General features: G+C 35.0%; 1 protein-coding gene across 6 annotated transcripts in view; it reads right to left on the bottom strand.

Moving 5' to 3' along the window:
* TUT4 (terminal uridylyl transferase 4) overlaps positions 1-19,521 on the bottom strand; it is a 128,381-nt gene that overhangs the window by 77,846 nt on the left and 31,014 nt on the right. For all 6 annotated transcript variants that reach the window (XM_045291971.1, XM_045291972.1, XM_045291973.1 and 3 more), the window contains exons 5-9: positions 13,928-14,105; positions 12,063-12,151; positions 10,233-10,284; positions 6,889-6,958; positions 5,628-5,754 (exon numbers count right to left, since the gene is read on the bottom strand). In XM_045291971.1, coding sequence (XP_045147906.1) covers positions 5,628-5,754; positions 6,889-6,958; positions 10,233-10,284; positions 12,063-12,151; positions 13,928-14,105 — 516 coding nt within the window. The remainder of the gene's footprint in view (positions 1-5,627; positions 5,755-6,888; positions 6,959-10,232; positions 10,285-12,062; positions 12,152-13,927; positions 14,106-19,521) is intronic.

The raw sequence follows: 19,521 nt of genomic DNA, 5'->3' as shown, positions 1-19,521 counted from the left end.
CACGGAGTCAGTTCTGACTTACTGCAACACCACGTACAGCAGGGGAAACACCCCGGTCCTGGATCATCCTCACAGTAGCTGCTAAGTAGTTCTTAAGTTTGAGGCCATTGTTGCAGCCATTATGTCAACCTATCATGTCAAAGGTTTACCTCTGTTTCACTTCCCCTCTACTGTATCAAGCAAGATCTTCTTTAAGGGTGTTTCTCTCCTGAAGGGCCCAAAGTACAGAGACTAAGTCTTGCCATCATATCTATCAGGAGCACTCAGGCTAAACTTCTTCAAAGACAGATTTATTATTTCTTTTGGTACACCACAGCACTTGTAATAATCTTCTCTAGTACCATAATTCAAATACATCTATTGTGCTTCAAACTCCCTCATTCAACTTTCACATGCCTATGAGGGGAGTGTACTTTAGTCCTCAAAGTAAGAGTGTTGCTTTTCAACACTTTCAAGAGAAGCAGATTTACCCAATGCAACACATTTTTTGATCTCTTGACAGCTGCTTCTTTGACTATTGATTGTAAATCCAAGCAAGATTAAATCCTTTACAATTTCAATCTTTTCTGTTTGATGATGTTACCTATTAGTCCAGTTGGAGAATTTTTATTTTCTTTACACCGACTACAATCCATACTGAAGGCTGAAATTCTTGACCATCATCAGCAAGTGCTTCAATTCCTCCTCATTTTCAGCAAGTAAGGTATATCATCTGCATGTCACAGATTAATAAACCTTCCTCTATTCAAGGTGCTATATTCTTCATATAATCCAGAATCTCTGAATATTTGCTCAGCATAAATATGAAGTAAATATGGTAAGTGAATACAACCCTGACACACAACTTTTCTAATTTTCATTTTTTTAAATCATTTTATTGGGACTCACAGCTCTTATCATCATACATACATGCATCCATTGTGTCAAGCACTTTTGTACATTTGTTGCCATCATCATTTTCAAAACATTTTCTTTCTACTTGAGCCCTTGTTATCAACTCATTTCCCCCCTTTCCTTCCCCACCCTCCCTACATAACCCTTGATAATTTATAAATTATTGTTTTTTCATGTCTTACACTAAACTATGTTTTCCTTAACCCACTTTTCTATTGTCCATCCCCCTAGGGAGGGGGTTATATATAGCTCATTGTGATCAGTTCCCCCTCTCTCCCCCCACCTTCCCCTTACCCTCCTGGTATCGTTTGTTCTATTAACACAACTGCTTCTTGATCCACGAACAGGTTCCACATGAGTAAAACAAAGAGTTCTGGAATTTCCAATCCACTCAAGGCTATACTTAGGGTTTGTTATGATCCACACAGTGGAATGCCTTTGAATAGTCAATATAACACAAGTAAACATCTTTATGGAATTCTCTCCTTTCAACCAAGATCCAGATGACATCACCAATGACATGCCTTGTTCCCATGTTGAACCTCTGGCAGCTCCTTGTCAATGTACTGCTACAATGGATGCTGGATGATCTTCAGCAAAAACGTCCTTGTATGTGACATCAATGATATTGGTCTGTAATTTGACCATTCTGTTGGGTCACCTTTCTTTGGAATAGGTACAGAAATGAACCCCTTCCAGTCAGTTCACCAAGTAGCCGTCTTCCAAATTTCCTGGTATAAATGAATGTTTCCAATGATTCATCAGCTTGTTAAAACATTTTGATTGGTATTCCACTGATTTCTGAAGCCTTGAATTTAGCTAATGCTTTCCTTCCTCAGTACCATTCATTCATTCTTGCACATATGGCTACCTCCTGAAATGGTGCAATGTTGACTAGTTCCTTTTGGTACAGCAACTCTGTGTCTTTTCCTTCTTCTTTTGATGCTTCCTACATTACTCAATATTATGCCCAAAGAATCTTTCAATATTGAAACACGAGGCTTAAATTTTTTGAGTTCTTTTAGTTTAAGATATGTTGTCCATGTTTTTCCTTTCAGGTTTTCCAAATCTAGGTCTCTGCATATTTCATTATAATACTGTACTCTGCCTTCTTGAGCTGCCCTTTGAAATTTAGCTTTCACCACATCAATATAGCTTTCTTCCAATTGCCTTAGCTATTGTACAATCAAGAGCAAATTGCAGAGTCTCTTCTGACATCCACTTTGATCTTTTCTTTCTTTCCTTTGTAATGACCTTTTGCTTTCTTCATGATGCTCGTTGTTCTCCCACGGCTCAGCAAATCTTCTGTCATTAGTGTTCAATGCATAGAATCTCTTCCTGAGATGTTCTAGAAATTTGGGTCAGATACATTCAAGGTCATACTTTGGCTCTTGTGACTTGTTATAATTTTCCTCAACCTCAACCTAAATTTACATATGAGCAATTGGTGGTCTGTTCTGCAGTCAGTCCCTAGCCTTGTTTTAGCTGTTGATATTGAGATTCTCCATTGTTTCTTCCTCAGTCAGATTTTGAGAATCTTTCAACTTGAGGGGCTCATCTTCTAGAACTATCTCTATGTTCTGCTTATTTTCATGAGGTTTTCAGTATCTGATACTAAATCAGTTCTGTCCATAGGTTTTCATGGCTAGTTCCTAGAAGTGGACAGCCTAGTTCTTTAACATAGTCTGTTCTTATTCTAGAACATTGGTTCTCAACCTGTGGGTTGCAACCCCTTTGGGAGTCAAACGACCTTTTCACAGGGGTCGCCCAATTCATAACAGTAGCAAAATTACAGTTATGAAGTAGCTACGAAAATAATTTTATGGTTGGGGGTCACCACAACATGAGGAACTGTATTAAAGGGTCGTGGCATTAGGAAGGTTGAGAACCACTGGTCTAGATGCTCTACTGAAACCTGTTCACTTTGAGTGACCCTCCTGGAATTTACAATATTGGTGACATAACATTTGGGTGATGGGGCACAACACAAAATGAGAAAAACCAATGCAAACATCAATTAATAATAGGAACTTGGAACATACAAAGTATGGCTTTAGGAAAATTGGAAATTGTCACAAATTTAATTGAACACCTAAAAAATTGATATTCTAGGCATTCGTGAGTCGAGATGGACTGGTATTGGCCATTTTGAATCAGAAAATCATGTTAAATTTCCTTCATTAGCACCCCGTCCCCCAAGCCAGCTCCCCAGCACAATGTATTGTCTTTTAACAGAAGGGCATCAAGGTGGTGTTTGGGAAGGCTGTCAGGCTGTGCTCAAACCCACGCCAAGCAAGAGTGGGCAGTTCTGCATCCTATTGTGACCTAGAACTCATGTTGGAGGTTGCCCCTGCCTGCCTACCAGTTGTACCTGGGTACCTTGTCTGCCCCCCAACTGTGTGCCTTAGGGCTAATTCTGACATCCTTTGCCTGAATACCATTTTTCTCTGAATGTGTTTTCCCATAAGGAGGCCTACAAGAAAAGAAACTTTGGACCTGCTCCACTATACTCAGGAACATCAGGTATTCTCCTGGGTTATCTCAGGTCAAGGTTGGATCCCTTTACTAGTGACCAGCTTAGTGTCCTGTCCCCATTTACCCCTACTGACCAATTAAGGCAGATTTTCCACACAGGTATTGCTGCCTATTTGTGGTGGCTCAGGTTAAGAACTCGCACCTCTTAAATTCCCAAACCTCTTAATGGAAAGATGTTCCTCAGAAGATAAATGTGCCCTAACCTGCCACCATGTGCCTTAGCCTCATGCTTCTGCTGACTGACTCAGTCTCTGTGCTCCTGGGGACCTTTCCTTCCCCTAACAGCATCAATAAAACAGCCCGAATCCAGTGGGGCCGGTAATCATAATATGCTTTACTATGCTGTGAATTAAATAATCAACAGGAATGGAGTTGTATACATTGTCAAAAAAGACATTTCGAGGTTGACTGTGGAAAAACCATGGTATCTGTGGTAGAATTTTATATTTAAAGATGAACCCAATCACTACAACTACTATTCAAAACGCATTGATCACTATAGGAAATTGAAATGCAAAAGTTGGGAACAAAGAATAAGAATACAGAACTGTAGTTGGAATATGGTCATAGTGGTAGAAACAAAGGCAGAAACTGAATGTCAGAGATTTACAAAACCAATGACTTCTTCATCGCATATATCTTTTTTATAACAACACAAAAGGTGACTATACACATGGACTTCTCCAGATGGACTACACAGAAATCAAATTGACTACTCTGTGGGAAGACACAATGGAGAAGCTCAGTATCAGTAGCTAAAACTAAGCCAGGGGCTGACTGTGGAACAGACCATCAATTGCTCATATGTAAGTTCATGCTGAAGCTGAAGAAAATTAAAACAAGTCCATGAGAGCCAAAATATAATCTTGAGTCTATCTCACCTGAATGGGCTAATAACGGACTTAAGGTCTTAATCTGGACTGGGCTGGGATGTTTTCTCAATATACAATTGCTCTTTGATATAAAGCTCTCTCTTATGCACATGTGAGTGCATAAGTCAGTTTTTGTTATCTGACAATGTTTCAATGCTATTCATACATTTTCAGTGGCTAATTCCTCTGACGTGAACAGCATATTCTTTCTCTGTAGTCTCTTCTTAAGTCTGGAACGCTGCTGAAACTTGTTCATTTTGTGTGACCATGCTGGTATTTCAAATACCAATGACAAAGCTTCCAGTATCACAGCAGACACAAGCCACCACAATACAACAAACTGACAGACAAGTTAGATGAATGGAAATGGAACAAATCGAATGGGAATAGCAAAAAGGCTTACACGATGTAAAAGCTACAACGAATGGCAAGGAACAATTTAAAATTGCTAAATGGCAATCTAATTTGCTTTGTGAACTTTCACCTAAAACACAATACAAAAATATTTTAAATCATGAATCAAAAGATATAGAATAGCCTGAAGAATGGCAAGGCAAGTAAAACCATGAAATATGGTTCATGTGTGCTTTAACAAAACAAGAGCAATTCTTAGCTATTAACTTTCATGGCAGTGTATGTTCAGTATATTTTTGTTAACTGCTGTTGAGTCAGATCCAACTCATGCAGATCTAATGTATAAAGGTCTTGTACCATCTTTATGGTATATTTGAGTTAATTATGGGCCTACTGTGTTAATTCATTTCATGAAAGGCTCAACATATTGACTCATATTGCTAATGCAGAGTATGTTTTCTCATAAAAATTTTCAGTCATCAAAGAATGAATAAACAGTAGTGACTACTATAGAAGCAACATTGCAACATAAGCAGAACTGAATACAACTAGAAGAAATTTTATATGGAAATTATGCTAAGTAAGAACCTGTTGAGGAAAGACAATTCATGGAAATAAAATTTAAAAACAGCTATGTAATTTAAATATTATTTGTCTCATAAATTGCTAAAAAGAAAAAACAAACGAGCTTGAATTTGCAGTAAAGTATAAGTCAAAATTTGCAGCTCAGATATTAAAATATGAAAGAGTATTTCTATAGTAAACTAATGGAGAACAAAGAAAATACAATAATTAAGAATTTTTAAATATATCAATAAGTTATGTGAAATGTTACTTTCATGTCCATAAGCCAGAATTTACCACATCACTTTATGGCCTAGGTAACCATTTTGTCACACCATTTGTTTTATGTACAAGAAAAGGCATGAACCATTTTGAAAATGAGTTACTTTTAAATTCTGTTCTGCTTACCTTTGCCCAGTAGCGAAAAGCTAACACCAAGGGAGTAAAGGCAGGTTCCCTTTTACCAAGAGCAGCAAGTAAATCAGTAGTGAGGCATGCCATTTCATTTCCTGCACTCACTCTACAAAGTAAACCACTGTGAATGAAAAAGAAACAAATTTCACTACAGTGATACTTTAAAAAACAGACTACTTCAAATCCTGTGGCTATCCTTTCCAGTCACATTTTAAAACCTAAAAAGTGATAAATAAAAATGTTTTAATAAATTTAGAGCTAAACTAACTTTTCATCAATAGAACTACACAAAAAATTAATTTCAAAAGCAACATAAAGATCCACCAAAATTGTACCTATATGAAAGAAGACTGATCCTTTCAAACAGAAATGTTGCAACACATCATCCTACTTGAACTTTTTGCTTACATGGAAACTACAAATGAATAAACTGACTAGCTGTATTTCTTGACACTTATTTTTCCTATTCAAGCTTTCAAAGCTTTATTGAAGTATTATGTGAAGAATAGACTAGAAAGGATTTACATATTAGCCCACAGATCAACTAGAACTAGGAGGTACGTTATATAAGGTGACAGAATTCTTGTGGAAATATTTTAAAGGTAGGGAGAACAAAATATAAATGTGGCATTGACACAAAAAGGCAATGTGACACCATATAGTACAAAAATATAACAGATGCCACTATACCTGCATTCAATTCTGATTTTTCCTTAAATAATAGGAGTTTGAGTATATCATTAACCCCTCCAGGCCTCAATTTTCCAATTGAGAAAAGAAGGAAGCTAAAAATACCCTTTCACTAAGAAACATCTCGATATTGTTTCCCTATTTTTTACATTCATCTCAAATAGAATTAATGTCATTTTTCTAAAGTGCATTGCCCTCTCAATCCTACAGATATCTGAGAACGGCAAGACCAATCTCCTTGACTAGATTCTACAGCCAATGAGCTCCCTGAAAAGAAGAGCCAGTCTTTTTTATTATGCTTGCATCCCTAGAGCTAAGTTATCACCTAACACAGAATATGGGTGAGTGAATAAATGTAAGAGGAAAAAGAAAAGTTTTCCCTAGGATGTTTTATTTTCAAACTCTCTGGTAACTACTTCTTGTTTATATATTTCCAGCAAGCTTAGTATTTTCAACAAATAGAGAATACTTGGCTTTTTAATTCTGAAATGTTTCACTTTTGGAAGTGTTCACTGTACATGTCGTTAATGTTTTATTTTAATATTTTCTCTTCATTGTTACCAACCTTTTTCGATCTTTGCACACCACAACAGGAACTTTAGCGTGAAAATCAGATTCCACATCTACATATAATACTAATAGGGAAAAAAAATAATAAACACAAGTAAGCTAATATCAACATCTCTGAAATGTTTACTCTACAGTAAACATTAATAGTTTCCTTCTAAAGTCACTCTTATTGCTTCTGTGGAACAATCCATTTTTCATTACGATCATTAACTCCATGGAATCTCTTACCTCCTTTGGTGTCATTCTTTCTCTATCACAAATCACCGTACAGTTCAAAATATGGTCTGAAAATTATAATCACCTTACAAAAAGAGGTCTTCATATGCTGAAATTTGAATATTTCCATACACAATCTAGCCAAAGTTGTCTAACTTTCAAAGCAAACGTTAACAGAGGTCACAACTTACTTTAGAAGGTTACTTCCCCAGGAGGCACAAAATGAGGACCTTGAGGGCTTTGGCAGTTTACTTCTTTAAGTTCTCAAACTAAAGCTCTTAAAGAGTAAATAATAGGGTAAATCACACATCCCCCAGAAATTTTTCAAGATAGGGCCATGCCAAAAATGTGTTTTATCAAAATAGAGAGATTACACTATTTCATTTAAAGCTCAAAGAAAATTTCTTAGCAGTTATAATGACGATTTTTTTTCAAGAAGCAAATTAGAAAGTGTGTTATGAACTGGCCATATGAAAATATAAAGACAAAAGGAACTCAATGATGAAGACAAAAATGTTAAATGAGAAATTTTTAATACAGATGTATAAACAAGTACTGTAGATACTAGGATGAAGGTCTTTAGAGGGCACAATGAGGGCATATCGAAGATAGTTGTTAATTTTATAATCAGACTGAGTTTTGTAAACCTATGTCTTGTGGTTTATTATAGTCTACTTTTGTATGTTAGTGAAAATAAATTTTAAAAATAATTTAGGCTAGGCTGACATTGTTCACTATGTTTAAAGTAGTAAAATTCAAATATCTACCACTTTATCTGTAATATGCTTTAGAGTTTTTATGGAATTAGGAACAAGTATTTTTAAAACAAAGCCAGTTTGGAAGTGCAAAGCACTCAGCAGCTTTAAAAAAAAAAAAAAAAGACTGAGCTACTAAAAGAAAGGAGAAGATGGAGACAATACACAGAGACACTGTATCAAAAAGAACTAGTCAACATTATTCCACCATTTCAGGAAGTAACATACAATCAAGAACCAATGATACTGAAGGTTGTTCAAGCTGTGATGAAAGAATTAGACAAAAACAAGGCTCCAGGAATTCATGGAACATCAATTAAAATGTTTCAAAAAGCTGATGTTGGAAGTATTGGAAGCACTCATTCAACTATGCCAGGGAATTTGGAAGACAAGTATTTGGCCATATTGGTACCCAATCCACAGAAAGGTGGAGCAACAGTTAGAATATCACACGTGAGCAAAGTTTTGCTGAAAATCATCCAACAAAAGTTGTGGCAGTATACTGATTCAGGAATCTGTCACAGGGTCAGGATGGATTCAGATGAGGGCATGGAACAAGGGATCTCACTGCTGATATAAGATGGATCTTGGCTAAAAGCAGAGAATAACAGAAAGATGTTTACTTGTGCTTTAATAACTATGCTGCACTATTTGACTGTGTGGGTCACAACAAATTATGGTTAACTTTGAGAATGGGAATTCCAGAACACTTCACTGTGCTCATATGGAACCCATACATGGATCAAGAGGTAGCTGTACAAACAATACAAGGGAATACCGCACGGTTTAAAATCAAGAAAGGTGTGTATCAGGGTTGATCTTCTCACCATATATATTCAATCCATATGCTGAGCAAATTAATTAGAGAAGCTGAATTATATGAAGAATGTGGCATCAGAATTGGAGCAAAGCTTATTTAACAACTTGCAATATGCAGTGACACAATCTTGCTTATTCAAAGTGAAGAGGACTTGAAGCACTTACTGATAAAAATCAAGGATTACAGCCTTCAGTATTTTTTTAAATTTAATGTAAAGAAAATCAAAAACCTCACAACTGGACCAATAGGTAACATCACAATAAATGGGAGAGAAGATTGATTGAGGATGCCAAGGGTTTTATCCTGCTTGCATCCACAATCAGTGTTCATGGAAAAAGTGGTCAAGGGATTAAATGATGTATGGCACTGGGTAAACCTGCTGCACAAAACCTCTTAAAAGTGTTGAAAAGCAAAGCTGTTAACTTTGAGGACTTAGGTACACCTAACCCAAAGCCATAGTATTTTTAGTTGCTTCATATGTATCTGGAAGTTGGACATTGAAAAAGGAAGACTGAAGAAGAATCAATGCATTTGAAATATGGTGCTGGGGAAAGAATACAGAAAGTAACATGGACTGGCAAAAGCACGAATCTGTCTTGGAACAAGTACAGCCAGAATGCTCCTTAGAGGAAAGGGTGGTTAGACTTTATCTCACATATGCTGTCGAGAGACCAGAACTATTCAGAGTAACCTAAAAATGGAAACAAGCTAAATACCCATCAAGAGGTAAACAAAATGTGGCACACACAATGAAATATAACTCAGTCATAAAAGGAAAGTACTTATATGTACAACTTGGATGAGCGAACCTTGAAAACATGCTGAAAGAAATGTCACAAAACAATACATTTATGATCAAACTTACATGTACAGGCAAATAAATACTGATCAAAGTAATTACCAGGAATGGGATGAAAGAAGAAAAGCATGAGTCATTTGTTAGAGGGCAGAGACTTTCTGTTACTGGTGATGGACTAATCTGGAAATGGATAATGTTGGTGGACTAAGCATGATAAACATAATAAATATATCTGAATTTTATAGGGAAAATGTGCAAAATTGGCAAATGTTTTGTTATATAGGAAAGAACTCCAAAAAAATATATGAGGGCCTTCAAAAAGGTCTTGAAAAACCAAATTTATCTTTGGGTTCTAGTTTTTTCCATGAACTTTATGAAGTCCATAACATATTTTTACTATAATTTTAAAAAGAAATAATCTTCTAGATTATTTACATGTTCTAGAGCTTTGTTTGAGAGAGTTGTAATTTTGATTTTGTAATTTTAAAAGTATTCTATATGAATATATTTTCTGCCAAAAAAATTCAGAGACAAGGCATACATAAAAAATTTACTAGCTATGATTTGATTTGTGTAACATTTATTTTCTATCATTATCTATACATCCCTATATAATACCTTTAACTCCAAAATTCTGAGTTTTAATTTTAACTTGGTTAGCTATAGTAACAACTCAACACAAGTAACTTTAGAGAATCTTCCATTAATAGTGCATATAATTAGGCAAATTAAAAACAGAAAAAACTCACCAGATTTTTTTAAAATCCCAAGGACTTGTATCAGAAGATCTGGATGATTCATCTAAAAAAGTTTTGAATTAAATCAAAAAATAAATTTCAAATCTCAAATAGAACTTTAGAGAAAATTCAATTCACTAAAGAACAACATTTATATAAAACCATAATCTAAATTTTACAGTTAAGCAGAAAATATGAGGGGTCTTCCAAAAGTCTGCAGAAAATCAAATTTTTTTGAAACTCCTATTATATAGTATTTTACTACCTTCATAATTAGAAAACAAAACTGTTTGTGCTGTGGGGTAGTTCAAGGCCTACAGTGAAAGTAGTGGGGCTCCTTGTGCTTTGGTCCAGTCAGGCAAAGGGTCAGGTAGAGGGCTATTATAAGAGGCTGCCACAGCCTGAACATGAGCTGATCCCACAGTAGACAGGAAGTCATTGCCCACCACTCAGGTCTCACACAAACAGCTCAAGCCAGGTGCACTGTACCAGCCCTACAGAACTCCCACCAGCCATTCAGAACTGTGTCATCCTAGTGAGGGCATACTACTCTCTTCACTCACAACTCTCACATCCAACCCACAGTCACTGTGTGAGCAAGAGATTCAAATGTCCTGAGCGAAGCAATCAACCAGCCAGAGAGCAGGGCAGAATGGGTGTGACGTGTGGGCCTCGTCTGGCTGAGAGGCCAGAGTGTATATAGCCCCACAAACCTCATGGGCTGGAATTAGAATCCTGGAAAGGGCTGTTTCCAGGACAGAAAAAGTTATTTCTTCCTGCCACGGGGAAAGCCATTTACACAGTAGGTGAAGAAACCAGACAAGAGAATGACTGCTGTATAACTGAAGGGTAGCCCGGTGAAGGTCTGCGGCTGGGAGCCTAACATTTACAGCAGGTACCAAGAAGATAACTAACATTTACTCCATCAGTCAAAAAATTCAAGTCATCACGAAAAATATTGGAATTATGAAAAAAACGTGTGGGGAAGAATGGTGCACTATATACAATAATGTATGATGTACATTACTCATTATACTCAAGTCTAAGTCAACCCAAGTATCAGCCGAGGCACCAAATTTTAACACAAAAACTGCATTAAAAATGTGCTGAAAAACTCAGCTTATACATGAGTATATATAGGTGTTCCTTGTGTAAACTGTTTGCATAAAAGCATGGTGCTTTACCAAGTGATTATTAAGGAGAACTTATTGAGATATTAAAAATAAGCTAGTTTAAAGTGTGCTGCTATTCAACAGTATGTGATAATCATATATTAATTATAAAGTCAATGGCTAGAAATGAAAACATCGAACCTTCACCCCAATAAAACCTCCAAGTATAAAATTATCCAAAACAGCAATAAAATATGAAATGCTGATTATTTCAAAGATTTCATATGACAATAAAGTAGATAATGTTAGCTGTGCTAAACAATATCAGTACTTTTTACTAATGATATTTAGCTACTAAATTAGTAAAAGTACTTACCATGTATTTTGAAGTCAAATAGTAATTTCCAAAAGCAGTAATTTCCCAAAAGAGTCTGCAAACTACAGTTTTATAGTTCCCCAACCCTGGGGTGGCACTGTGGGTTAAGTGTTAGGGTGCTAACCACAAGGTTGCCAGTCCAAACCCACCAGCTACTCAGTGGAAGAAATGAGTTTATCTGTTCCCCAAAATCTCAGAAACTCTACAAAACTATTTTACCTTGTCCTATAGGGTTTCTATGAATAAAAAGCAACTTGAAGGCGTTGGGTTGGTATCTCATCTCTGAAGAGATAACAAAACATTCTAATAACTAGTTAAGAACCACACATAAATAGTTCTTTTCTAATGACTTACCTTGGGAGGAAATTTTATATCTATATTAACATCACTACTTTTCAGAGCAAACTTAGTCAGTGAGGAGCCATATAACCTAAGTGAACATTCTGAAAGAAAGAAAATATTTCAAATTATAAAATAGTATACAAAATTGGATGCTTAGAAAAGGAATAGAAAAATTAAGTATATTCATATACTTTGATTCTATGCCTTTAATTTCAAATACAATGACTAGAAAAAAATGAGACTTTCTAACTGATGTATAATAAAAATACTTCTCAGTTGTAGAGTGAAAAAATAGGAAAGGAAAGCAGTAATTATTCATTAAAGTCCCATGTTCAAACAAAATTTTAGTAACACTAAAAATCACTGAGAATATTCTTACTATTCAATATAACTATTAAAAAGTTAGTAAAGAGGGAACCGATTACAAGGAACTATGTGACCTCCTCCCTGGGGGACAGACAACCGAAAAGTGGGCGAAGGGAGATGTCAGACAGGGCAAGATATGACAAAATACCAATTTATAAACTATCAAGGGCTCATGAGGGAGCGGGGAGCGGGGAGGGAGGGGAAAAATGAGGACCTAATGTCGGGGGTTTAAGTGGAGAGAAAATGTTTTGAGAATGATGTACAAGTACGCTTTACACAATTGATGTGTGTATGGATTGCGATAACAGTTGTATGAGCCCCTAATAAAATGTTAAAAAAACAAACAAACAAATACACTAAACTAGTTGTTCCTACTATAATAAACTATTTATTTTTAGATATTTTGAGTATGGAACAGATAAAGACAGCCACAGTCAATGCTTTAAAAAATACAAAATAAAATTATCTGACAACACAAATTTAAAACTGAAAAACAAAAACAATAATGTGGCTTCTCAAAGTTTATGCAACAAAATATATAGGACTAATAATGTTTCACAGACTTTCTTTGATAACTACCTCACTCAGATAACCAAGTATATTATTTCAAAAATATAGCAAGATAAATTTTAAAAGGATTTGAACGATTGATAACTCATGCCTGAAACTGAAGGGGTAAAAATGGTTTAGTATTTTAGAAACTGTAAGCTCACACTCAGTAACATATTTAAAACCCTATTTTGATCAAGACTACAAAATGTCTGACAGTTATCCAAATAATTAAAATCCTAAAATGCTCATTGCAATTCTTAGATAATGGTGAATTAATCTGTGCTAAATAAGTATTGTGTTTTAGGTTAAAAAAATTAGTACAGAAATAGCACAGAGAAATTATTTTTCTGTTTAAAATTTTATGTTATATTCTTTTTTTAACACAATGTATCAATATGAAACTATAAAATATCAATTATCTAACATCCCTTTGATGATAGGAAATGACTTTTTGATATGAGATATATTTGTTTAAATCCTTTATCAATACAGAAAAAAAACAAACAATGAGGGCTAAAAGAATAGTCATCAAAGTATCTAAAATAACCCAGATCCCTTGATTCAAAAATAAGATTTCTATAATACCGATATTTTACTCCACAGTTACTATTTAAAGTATTTTTTCCCCAGAATCATCAATAGAAATTTACTCAGTAGCTACTTGGAATGCTTATATTTAAATATAACAAAAAAGTCCACTTAGCAATTAATTATACTGAAAATAGGTAATTTTTGACCACTAAAAATTTATTCTATAATGGCAGTTCCTTACATTTCAAGTTCCATTTTTCATATATTATCTGGCTACCGATTTTTCATATAGTCTATAAAATTTTAAATTAATCTACTATTAAGTAGGGGAAAAATTAAAAATATATTAAGAAACTTGCCCTAAGTTCAAAAGGAAGCAAAATGGAGAGTTTAGTGATTTAAAAATTAAGTATCAAATATATCTATACCTGGTAAACATGTTGTTATAACCTTTGACATTTCCTCCACAATTTCCTGCCGAACTCTGAGGTCATCATCTGTTATTCCTTGTTCTTTTGCTAATTCAATAATCGCAACACTTAAAGCGGCCAAGTGTTCAGGGGAAGGAGGTGGCAGAGAACGAAGCTCACTTTCTTCTTGTTTTTCCTATTAACAACAGTAACAATGAAAAAGCATTTCTAGTTTAATGCCTTTATATTTAAGAAGATATAACTATATTAACAGACACTAACTGAACCGCTTTCATGTGTAAGACCGACACCTAACATCTAGATATAAAAAAGACAAAACCCCTGCCTATAGAGGAGGTTGATATTAAGTTCATTTTTAAGCAATAAAATTTGTTCTACTAGGGTATCTTCATGACATCCAAGCCAAGACAATACACAGTTGACGATTATGGTACAACATAGACAAACTGTTTTAGACATGATAAAAGGTTTTTAACTTTCTAAGCAAGTATCAGGACAAAGGGTTGAAGGGTCATTCCTGGCTCCATTGCCTCACAGCACACTTGCTTATCATCTATAATTGATTTCTATTATTTATCTAACATGAGGTAAACTAGTATCTTTTCAAAATCTATTCTTTTTTTATCTTTTGTTTCTTTACTACTTATTTCTTTTTCTTTTTTTTTGCTGTCTTTTTTTTTAATCATTTTATTAGGGGCTCATACAACTCTTATCACAATCCATACATACATCAATTGTGTAAAGCACATTTGTACATTCATTGCCCTCATCATTCTCAAAACATTTCCTCTCCACTTAAGCCCCTGGCATTAGGTCCTCTCAAAATCTATTCTGCTAAAAGTTTTAAAACCACTTTAAATAAAAGGGCCAAAGAGGAACTATACTATACAGGGAGGCTTCAAAAAGTTCGTGAAAAAATGGAATGTTCCCATAGACTTTTTGAAACTACCTTGTATATGAACAATTTTTTTAAATGTTTATTTTTTAAGATTAAAATGATTATATGATATTTGCAAAGACCACCATGAAATAGAGGTAAATAATTACCCAGTATCTCACAAACTACAACTTTATTTTTCTAAACAATTTGAGACCATATAGTTTTGTTCATTTAGTATTACAACATAGGTATTTTCAACAACTTTCACTCAAGAAACAATCTCTTTCTTTCTTAAGACATGGAATTCCCATTAGATCGAATAATTGAAAGTACTTGACCTTCTTCGAATAAAATGACTTTGGTCCATTCCTAATATCACTTATTTTTATTAAGTCCAGATTTTGCATAAGTAACATTTATTTAGGGTGTGGAACTAACAAGTTAAACAATTAAGATCCCATTTTTATAAATTTCTTGCAGCTTTCATTATATTTTAGTTTTAGGTAAATATCTGAATTTTGTTAACTATTTTAGGGTCCACCCAAAAGATTAATAACATAAAGATGATACAAGATTTTAATAGTAGAAAATTATTTTTATATGCACCAAAGTACCACAAAATAAACTAAATCATATTATTAGATTGACAAGGAACTAAAAACATAGCAGACACTTAAGAAACACTCTTCTATGTTATAAATAAGCCCATTCTTCCTTTAGAATGCTGTTCTCATTGATATCCTATTTCCCTGTGTTAGAATGATAATCAATGAAATCTCTGCTCTCAAGTAATTTTTATTCTAGTTAGGGGAAATAAACAACAGACAAAAATTCATATTAATATGTCAGATAGTGCTATGAAAACTATCAAGAAAAAAAGATAAGATATGCTGAGTATGTTCTTCCCCTTTGGTTTTCTAAGTCCAGGTTCTTGCATAATCTTTGGCTTTGCATTCTGGAACTCTCCTTTGAAATTTTCCTTTCAGCTCCTTGATTTCATCCTTTCTTCCATTTGCTTTATTTAGCTCTATGACTAAGAGCAAATTTCAGTCTCTTCTGACATCTACTTTGATCTTTTCTATATTTCCTGTCTTTTTAATGACCTGCTTTCTTCATATATGATGTTCTTGATGTCTTCTCACTGCTTAGCAGGTCTTCTGTCATTAATGTTCAGTGGTATAAATCTATTTCTGTTCTTAAAATTCAGGTGGGATTTTGATCTCAAGGTCGCATTTTGGCTCTTGAAGACTTTATAATTTTCTTAAGATTTAATCTAAACATAGATAGGAGCAATTAGTGGTCTTTCCATAGTTGCCCTTAGTCTGGTTTTAGCTGCCGATACTGAACTTTTCATAGTCTCTTCAAATAGTCAATTTTATTTCTCTGTATTCCATTTGGAGAAGTCCCACATGTATATTGACCGTTTGTGTTCTTGAAAAAATAATATTTGCAATGAAGAAGTCATTGGTCCTACAAAATTCTATCATGAGATCTCCAGCTTCATTTCTATCACCAAGACCCTATTTTCCAATTACTGATACTTCCTCTGTTTCAACCTTTTGTATTCCAATCATCAATTATCAGTGCATCTTGATTGTTTGATCAATTTCTTTATCACGAGCTTTAGTGATTGGTGCATAAATTTGAATAATAGTTTTATTGGCTGGTTTTCCATGTACCCGGACAGATATTATCCTATCACCATGGGTTACAAAGGGTTTTCTAGAGAAACAAAACCAGGACACTTATGATTAGATAGATAGCTAAATCTATACAGCATGAAGGAATATAACAGCTAATTAGTCCACACAGCAGTACAGAGGGCTCAGTTCAACTCAATTCCGTGGAACAGTTAATATACTGAAAGTCCTTAAACTCAGGAGGGTTGCTGGGTCCAAGGTCAAGGAAACTGAGTCTTCCCTAGAACCATGCAGGCAGTTGGGTCACAGGCAGCAAACAGCAGGGTGGGTTACCAATAGTCAGCAGCTCAGGAACTTAGCAAAGCAGGCATGGATAGGATATCGAACTTAAGCAATACAAGACGTTTAGATCCGCCAGCCTCAAGCTCAAGCTATGTACACACCAGCAGCATGGTGAAACAGGTCTTGAATGAACCTCAAGCTCTAGCAACATGATCTACAGGTTGGCTGACCCATAGGTAATGTAGCTTACAAGTTGAGACAGAAAACTAGCTAAAGTAGTCGCACACTGGTCCAATCACCAGAGAGCAAGAGGGGCGGGGCTTGTCGAGCCATTTATCTCTTTGCCCTCTAATCAAACTGTGACTTTATTAATCCCATATGTTCCTATTGGCCAGGTTGGCACAATAAACCTACCTATCACACACCACCAGCACTGTACTTCAAGAGAGATCTTGAAATGTCGGTTTTGATGAAGAATGTAATGCCATTCGTTGAATCTGTCCTTCCTGACAAGAATAAATCATTGTTTTTGGATTCAAAATGGCCATTGCCAGTCCATTTCATTTCACTGATGCCTCGAATATCAGTATTTATGTATTCCATTTCATTTTTGAAAAAAATTGAACATTAGTAGTAATCCATCCACTATTTATAACTAATAATGTTGAGAAACTTTTCGTGTATTTGACATTTGCATGTCTTCTTTAAAAATTCTTATCTCAAAGTTTTTACCGCTACTTTTTATCATGTTGTTTCCTTATTAATAAGTTGTATATATTTTATATACAAATCCTTTGGTTTAAAAGTTTATGAACTATTGACCCAAATACTCTCTCTCTCTCTCTCACACACACACACACACACACACACACCTTTATCTGTTTGTCATTGTAGATGCGTCTTTCAAGATGTTCATTTTATCAAGTTTCTGAGCAAAGAGATGTTCATAATATTCCTTTACTATCTTTGTAATGTCCTTAACATAAGAATATTCCCTATTTCATTTCTGATATTTGTAATTTGTGTAATTGTGTAATCTGTGTCTTCTTTTTCAGAGTTAGAGGTTTATTAATATTATTACTATTCAAAGAACCAGCATTTAGTGTTGCTAATATTTATTACTAATTTTTTTTTCAATTTCATTGATTTGTCTCTGGTTTTATTTCTTTTCTTATCCTAAGTTTGAATTTAATTTCCTCTTCTTTTTCTAGTTTCCATAAATTTTAGAGAACTTATTTTCTTTTTCTAATATACACATTCAATCATATAAATTTCCCTCCAAGTGGCATAGGATGCTTGGTGGGGCTTGATCAAGTGCAATGCAGCCAAGAGGAATTAACAAAAACCAAGTGAAGGCAAAACATGTTAGCAGGGCAAGAATAAAGTAAAAGGAAATGTGGAGGAAAGAACTAGGAGGAAAAGGACATTTATAGAAGTCTAAATACAGGCACATACATACATAAATATAGTTATATATAACAATAGGGAAATAGATCTATGTACATATATTTTTATGTTAATTATTAAGGTAGCAGACAACCATTGGGCTTCTACTCAAGTACTCCCTCAACGCAAGAACTTTTGTTCTAATAACCCAGAATTCTGTGATGCTCACCTCCCAACACATTCGCTGAAGACAATATGGGTTATAAGCAAACGTGGTGAAGAAAGCTGATTGTGCCCGGCTATCAAAAGATAAAACGACTGGGGTCTTAAAGGCTTGACGATAACCAAGCAGCCATTTAGCAGGGAAGCAACAAAGCCCACATGGGAGAAGCACACAAACCTGTGAGATCATGAGGTGTCAATAGGATCATGTATCAGGCATCAGAAAACCCAGAACAATCATATGGATGTGAATGGCAGGGAGGGTGGAGTGGAGACCCAAAGCCCATCTATAGAAAATTGGACATCCCCTGACATAAGGGTCATAAGCAAGAGACAAGCCAGTCATACCAATGAAACATACAACTGTGCTCTAGTTCTTTAATGCTTCCTCCCTCACCTCTATCATGACCCCAATTCTACCTTACAAATTCAGCTACACTGGTACAGATATGAGCTTGCAACACAGGGAAACTGAGACAGATAAACCCCTCAGGGCTAATGATGAGAGAAGCGATACCTGAAGTGTAGGGGGAAGGTGGGACACATGATCAATAACATACACCCGCCCCCCCCCACCGCCCCCCAGGGATGAACAACAAAAAAGTGGGTGAAGGGAGACAGCAGTCGGTAAGACATGAAAAATATATTATAAATTATCAAGGGTTCATGAGGGAGGGGAGGAGGGGAAAGGAGAGAAAAAAAATAAGTAGCTGATACCAAGAGTTCAAGTAGAAAGAAAATGTTTGGAAAATTATGATGGCAAAATACGTACAAATGTGGTTGACATAATGGATAGATGTATGGATTGTGATAAGAGCTATAAGAGGGAAAAAAGGCTTCCTTCCAAGCACTATTTACAATGCATCCCACAAATTTGCTGAGTTATATTTTCATTTCCATTTAAGCTAAAAATATTTTTATCTTCAAACTTCCTTTTTGATCCCTGTGTTATTTAGAAAATGTTTTGTAAATCTACAACTATTTGGAGACTTAGTAGCTTTATTTCTGCCCTTGGTTTCTAACAAAATTCTACTATGATTTAAGAGCAAACTTTATAAGATTTGTATTCTTTTTAAATTCACATAGGTATATTTATGGTCCATAATACAGTCTAACTTGGTGATCAGTCCCATGAGCTTAAAAAAATTGTATTAGGTTTGATGAATGATGATGCTATTCAG

This window comes from Echinops telfairi, unplaced genomic scaffold (assembly GCF_000313985.2).
Source record: "Echinops telfairi isolate 266 unplaced genomic scaffold, ASM31398v2 ScPeMD7_443;HRSCAF=831, whole genome shotgun sequence".
In the NCBI taxonomy this organism is placed as follows: domain Eukaryota; kingdom Metazoa; phylum Chordata; class Mammalia; order Afrosoricida; family Tenrecidae; genus Echinops; species Echinops telfairi.
The sequence above is the reverse complement of the archived record's forward strand: the minus strand, read 5'-3'. Positions and strand labels throughout refer to the sequence as shown.